Raw genomic sequence first — 6,617 nt, 5'->3', positions numbered from 1 at the left:
AGAGGCTAAATAGATGGAATAATAGATTATAGTATGTAAAGAAAAGAGACTAGGAGAATAGAGGTTGAGTGAGGAGAGGAAGAATAATAGTACTATGAGTGGGCCCCTGGTCTAAGGTTTTGGGGGGGGGGGGGGGGCTGGTGTCCCAGTCAGACACTGTTTTAGTTGGGGTTAGTTGGGGACCCCCTTTTGAAACTATAAAAAAAAAGAAGACCAATTGTAAAGTTGCTTAGAATTGTTCATTCTATAACATGAAAAGCGAACAAAGGTGAACTAGGGATGTGCTGGTCGGGCCGACCTCGCAATCTTCTTCATGGGTGGTGGATTGAGCTCTTCTCCTGTTCTCCCCGCCCGCCCCCATCAAATGCAGACTTCCGGGTTTGTCTTTTATAGAAGCTGCTCCTGCTTGCCCCTTTTGTGATGTCATCAGCTGATGTCATTCTTTGACCAGCAACCTGCTACAATAAATCCTATGCAGAAGTGCCATCTATGTCGAGTTTGTCGTGGGATACAGTGGGGACAGTGAAGACTGAGCACCTGGTGGGGGGGGGGGGGAAGCTGTGAGCTTGAGCGGTGTCTGTTTTTGTTTTTTCTACTTAAAAGCAAACCGGAAGTCGAATGCGGGCTAAGGTAGGGCGGGTTAGAGATGACCCAACCTGCACATCATTAAGGTGAACCATCTCTTTCAATTGGAGTCTATAGGAGATGGCCTTCCCATATTCTGAGCTTTATGGATAACTGATATCATAACTGTATTTCCCTCTGAAACCCATGTGGAGTCTAAGCTTGTGCTTCAGAAAGGTATGATGGCAGAATTGTGCTACACCACCACTCAAGCTGGTGCACATGTTTTCTAACCACCCATTGGGCCCTAGGGCCAAACAATCTGATTGTAATGAAAGAAATGAGCGCTGACGGGTTGTGGGACGGCATCAACTAGCCCATGCAATCCTTGATCTCGTCAAAACATTGGGCAGATATCGATCGGGGAGACCCAGTCGGAAGCCCCCACACATGGACAGATAGGCTACAGTCTGTCTAAAGGACCAATATCAGCATCTTTAATCTGCCAGTGTATGGCCACCTTAAATCCTCAACACACTGACTTTCCTAGATTATCCTAGGCTGCGCAGATGTAGTAAATTGCTTCATAACATGCAATGCACAAAGTGGAGAGGAGGTAGTCTACCGATAAAAATTGAACATAAATGAAATAAGTAAGGCAAAAGGAAAATAAAGCTGATCCACATCTGGTCGTTGCAAGGTACATAAGTTTACAACTACCAATAAAACCCATGTGTAATAGATTCCTGCAATACAGTAACAGGGTGAAGGGGTGTGTCTGGGGAATCCTATACCTCACAAGGACCAAACATGGAGTCGTTTTTCATCACAAAATTACTTCAATGATCACAAAATGTTGTGCGAAACAGGCAAAAGTATGTTTACCACATTCCATTGGTACACTGCCCCTTTAAAGGATAAGTAAACCTTTAAAATAAATGAATGTAAAATTGATGAGGCTGCTCTGATGATGTTCTGCTTTAGGAAAGATGGGAGAAAGGTTTCTGAACAACATCAGAGCAGCAGCTTTCTTTCTACCGAGAACTTCCTTGACTACTTGATTGTCAGAAACTGAAACAGTACATGTATCCCTTAATATCTTGGAATTAAAAATAATTGATGAATGCATACATTGCAAAAGTGCTTAGAATAGCACCCTCATCAATTTTACACTCACTTATTTTAAAGGTTTACTTATCCTTCAAAGGAGAACCAAACCTTTTATTAAAATCCCCTACTCTACATAGAACCCCCCCTGCCCTGCACCCCCAGCCCAGGTGTCATTGTGGGTAAATGCCTCCAACTTTTTACTTTAGCAAGAAGAAAACCGGCACTTATTAATTTCCAACTCTTTACCTACCTCTCGCTGCAGATTCAGGGCATCAGAGTTAACGGGCGCCATCTTCTTCTCTTTGGTATTCTTCAGGAGAACGGCGTATTATCGCCGGAAGACCCGAAGATTACTGAATAGAAGATAATGCCCGTGAACTCTGATGCCCGAAAAATGCAACGAGGCATAAGCAAAGAGTTAGGGGCATTTAACAAGGGTAACAAAAAAAAAAAACCTAATTTTGTACACAATTATAATTTATATATGGTGTTGCTCTTACATGGTGCTAAAAATATCTTTAAAAAAATAGCCACTTTATTGGAGCTCCCTATAGATGTTCACTGGTCCCTGTCTGTATTTAAATCATGGATGGGAATGTCCTAATGGTCCCTGCCAGAAGCACAGTAGGTGGGGGGACAGCCAATCACAGCCCTGCAGTCACACAAGCACAGACCAGTTTGGGAACGTTCTTATTGTTTACACAATATGTCTCCTTTTACTCTTATCCCTGCATATTAAACATAATCAACGAATGTACATTGCAAAAGTGCTTAGAATAGCACCCTCATCAGTTTTACATTCACTCACTTTAAAGTTCTTCCTATCCTTTAAAGGCAAACCCCCTACCCTACATAGACCCCCCCCCCCCAGCCTAGGTGTTACCCTCTGTATATGTCCCAAACTCTTTACTTACCCCTTGTTGCAGATTCAGGGCATCAGAGTTCACAGGCTGCATCTTCTCTTTGGTATTCTTCGTGAAGAGAGCGGCGCATTCTTCCAGTCCCAAACAACTATGCATGCATTGAAAGCTACTGAAATTGCTGAAGCGCCGGAAAAAGACCTTAAGATTACTGAAGACAGGATGGCGTCTGTGAACCCCGATGTCCTGAATCTGCACCTAGAGGTAAAAAGTTAGGGGCATTTACCCAGGGTAACAACTAGGCTGTGGGGAGCAGGGAGAGGAGATTTTAATAAAAAGGGTTTGGTTCTCCTTTAAGATAACATTACCACAGGTACCGGTACTAACACGGAGGTGTAACGAGCAAATATTGCCACAGGTACAGGCAGCCATTTAACTTCAGGGTACAATGACATTTGGGGTAAGATATTGAAGTTATTAAAGGTCACCTACATAGTTACATAGTAAGTAAGGTTGAAAAAAAAAAAAAAAAAAGACATGTCCATCGAGTGCAACCTTTTTTTTTTTTATTAACTATTTTTTTTTTTTTTATAACTAGCTGCCAGTTGATCCAGAGGAAGGCAAAAAAACCAGACATCTGAAGCCTCTCCAATTTGCCTCAGAGGGGGAAAAATTCCTTCCCGACTCCAAAATGGCAATGGGACCAGTCCCTGGATCAACTTGTACTATGAGCTATCTCCCATAACCCTGTATTCCCTCACTTGCTAAACACCATCCAACCCCTTCTTAAAGCTATCTAATGTATCAGCCTGTACCACTGATTCAGGGAGACAATTCCACATCTTCACAGCTCTCACTGTAACAAACCCCTTCCCAATATTTATTTATTCACCTATCACCTGAAAACTTTCCCAACAGAAGAAGACCCGAAGATTACTGAAGAAAAGATGCTGCCTGCGAATTCTAGTAAAAGGGGTTTGGTTCTCCTGTAAGCTAACATTACCACAGGTACTAAGACAGAGGTGTAAAGAGCAAATATTGCCACAGATACAGGCAGCCATTTTACTTTAAGTTACGACATTGGGGTAAGATATTGAAGTTATTAATGGTCGCCTATCACCTGAAAACTTTCCCACCAGAAGACCACTGAAGAAAAGAGGATGAATTCTAGTAAAAAGGGGTTGTTTCTCCTTTAACATTACCACAGGTTCGAACTGAGATAACGAGCAGATATTGCCACAGATACGGGCAGCCATTTTACTTTAAGTCAATGACATTTGGGGTAAGATATTGAAGTTATTAATGGTCACCTATCACCTGAAAATGTGCCCACCAGAAGACCCAAAGATTACTGAAGAAAAGAGGATGCCTGTGAACTCTAGTAAAAAGGGTTTGTTTCTCCTTTAACATAACATTACCACAGGTACTAAGACAGAGGTGTAAAGAGCAAATATTGCCACAGATACGGGCAGCCATTTTACTTTAAGTCAATGACATTTGGGGTAAGATATTGAAGTTATTAATGGTCACCTATCACCTGAAAATGTTCCTATCGGAAGAAGACCCTAAGATGGCGCCCATGAACTCTAGGGCCACAAGTTCTAACATACCACATAACCAGCCTTTGTACTAGACCCAATGGGAAAGTAAAATGGCGGCCCAGCATTGGGGGGAGCCTCATATTTGCCACAGAGCAGTGATTGGGCCGTTTCAAGATGGCCGAGGAAATCAGGGGACAACTCCAGCACAGAAAACACTTGGCAGGTAACATTTTAATTGCTTGAAGAATAGGAGACAAAATAAAAAGTGAAGATGCTGGGGGGGGGACACAAATGGGTAATACAGGGATTTATTTAAAAAGTAAAAACAAAAAAGGTACAAGGAGGTCCAGTTTCATCGCAGCCGCCACAAACAAACATCAGGGCGGGCGTGTGGGGAGAATTCGGGTTCCACAACGAGGCCATTGTCCGTTTCCCGCTCTAGATGTCGGGTTACAATAGTATAAAAACAACCAGAGCCCAACTCAGACACACACGAAGAAAATATGAAAGAAGTTCGAGTCTATCGGTGTTGTGTGTGTGAGAGGATTATTTCCACGTGTGCGCGCAGTTATTAACCTGTCAGAAGGAGCCGCCGCCGCCATAGGAGCTGCCGACGCCATAACCTCCTCCTCCGCCGCCATATCCCCCGCGGTAGGGGCCTGCGGGGTTTGGACGGTTCCAGCCGCCGCTTCCAGCTGCCTTCATCGGCCCATAAGAAGACTGGTGTTGGCTGTAGCTCCCGAAACTGCTGTAGCCATTGCCGTAATCGCTGGGCTCCCCGTAGCCGCCTCCGTACGAGCTGTAACCCTGGTTACCGCCCCCATAACCATCGCCGTAACCTCCGCCGAAGCCAGGTTTGCCGCCACTGGCGGATATTCCATTATAATCTCGGGGTGGGCCGCCGCCTCCTCGGCCTCTCCCGCCTCTGCCACCGCGGAAGGATCTGTTGTTACCAAGTTCTTCCTTGGGCACGGCCTTCTTTACCTCCACGCGGTGCCCATTGACCGAGTGGAACTTGACCACCGCGGCCTTGTCGGCAGAATCGTGACTGGCGAAGTACACGAAGCCGAATCCGCGTTTCTTGCCGGACAGTTTATCAGCGATGATCTCTACTCTCTCCACCGCTCCGAACTGGGAGAAATGCTCGAGCAAGTCGCTCTCGCCAACTTCTTCTTTCAGGCCGCCAACAAAGAGCTTTTTCACTTTAGCGTGCGCCCCCGGCTTGGCCGAATCCTCCCTGGACACGGCACGTTTTAGCTCAACGTTGTTGCCGTCAACCACGTGCGGCGCGGCCTCCACAGCTGCGTCAGCCTCCGCGGCGCTCGAGTAGGTTACGAAACCGAAACATCGGGAACGCTTGGTCTGTGGGTTGATCACCACCACGCAGTCAGTCAATTGCCCGTACGTCTCAAAATACTGGCGTAGGCCCTCCTCCGTGGTCTGCACGTTAAGCCCTCCGATAAAGAGCTTGCACAGCTGCGTGGTGTCCATGTCGCCGGTACTCATTGAAACGCAAACACAGCTCTATCACTCTCCTTCTTATCTGGTGTCGAGAGGGGAAGTTGCGGCTGCTCTTCTTTCTTACGTCACAAAAGCCTTAAGTGTTCAGCTTCCGGTTACGCGCACCGGAAATCGTAATGGAAGAAGCCTGCCTATTGGCTCACCGCGAACTCGTGATGTCGCGCGTCTTCCGACCGTTAATTTGCTGTACTGTGGAAAAGCGGGAGGAGGCCGCAATTTTTGTTTTGTTGGTGGCGGCACCAGCTACATTTTAACGTCTCATGTGGAATACACAGTAGAAATCACTGGACCCAAAGCAATTAAAATTAAGGGCATTCCAAACCATTGGGGTTAAAAAAAAAACGAGTTATATTTTTTTTTATAAACCGTGCGGTAGTGTCCGAGTCAGTTACCGATTTAACGAGTTAATGTTGCCACAGATACAGGCAGCCATTTTACTTAAAGGAACAATGACACTTTGGTGTAAGATTGAAGTTATTAATGGTCACCTGAAAACTTTTCCACACTCCAGATTGGGGGGGGGGCAATAGTATTTTTCAAAGAATGCTTGTGCCATAGACAAGGCCGCCATCACAAATCAGATGTACAACATCATCTTCTGGGCCCTTGGTCCCTGCCCATCCCAGCTAGGGTTGCCACCTTTTCAGCAATAAAATACCGGCCTTCCTATATATTTATCATTTGTCCCTATTAATAACATTGGGGTCAACCATCATTTTTACCAACCAGACCCATAAAATACTGGCAGGTGCCCTAATCCCAGCCTGGTCCCCAAGCCCCACCTAGGGTTGCCACCTTTTAAGGAAAAAAATACCGACCTTCCTATATATTTAGTTTTTTCCTTATTAATAACATTGGATCAGCCATCATTTTTACCGGCCAGACCCATAAAATACTGGCCAAGTAGAGTTGCCACCCGGCCGGTATTTTACCGGCCTAGCCAAGGCCGGGGGCGGTATTACAAATTTACCGGCAATGCAATTTTGGTGCCCGCCCCCCACTGTCCGGTAAAATTTTTTAA

At 45.5% G+C, this 6,617-nt stretch overlaps 1 protein-coding gene across 1 annotated transcript; it reads right to left on the bottom strand.

Moving 5' to 3' along the window:
• Nucleotides 1-4,288: 4,288 nt before the first annotated feature.
• On the bottom strand, nt 4,289-5,661 carry hnrnpa0.S (heterogeneous nuclear ribonucleoprotein A0 S homeolog). Its single transcript, NM_001087024.1, is given in 1 exon segment — nt 4,289-5,661. A coding segment is annotated over 1 exon segment (927 nt). The 5' UTR covers nt 5,582-5,661; the 3' UTR covers nt 4,289-4,654.
• Nucleotides 5,662-6,617: the final 956 nt, after the last annotated feature.

This window comes from Xenopus laevis, chromosome 3S (assembly GCF_017654675.1).
Source record: "Xenopus laevis strain J_2021 chromosome 3S, Xenopus_laevis_v10.1, whole genome shotgun sequence".
Classification (NCBI taxonomy): Eukaryota; Metazoa; Chordata; class Amphibia; order Anura; family Pipidae; genus Xenopus; species Xenopus laevis.
Note: the sequence above shows the minus strand (reverse complement) of the source record. Positions and strands in the feature narration are given on the sequence as shown.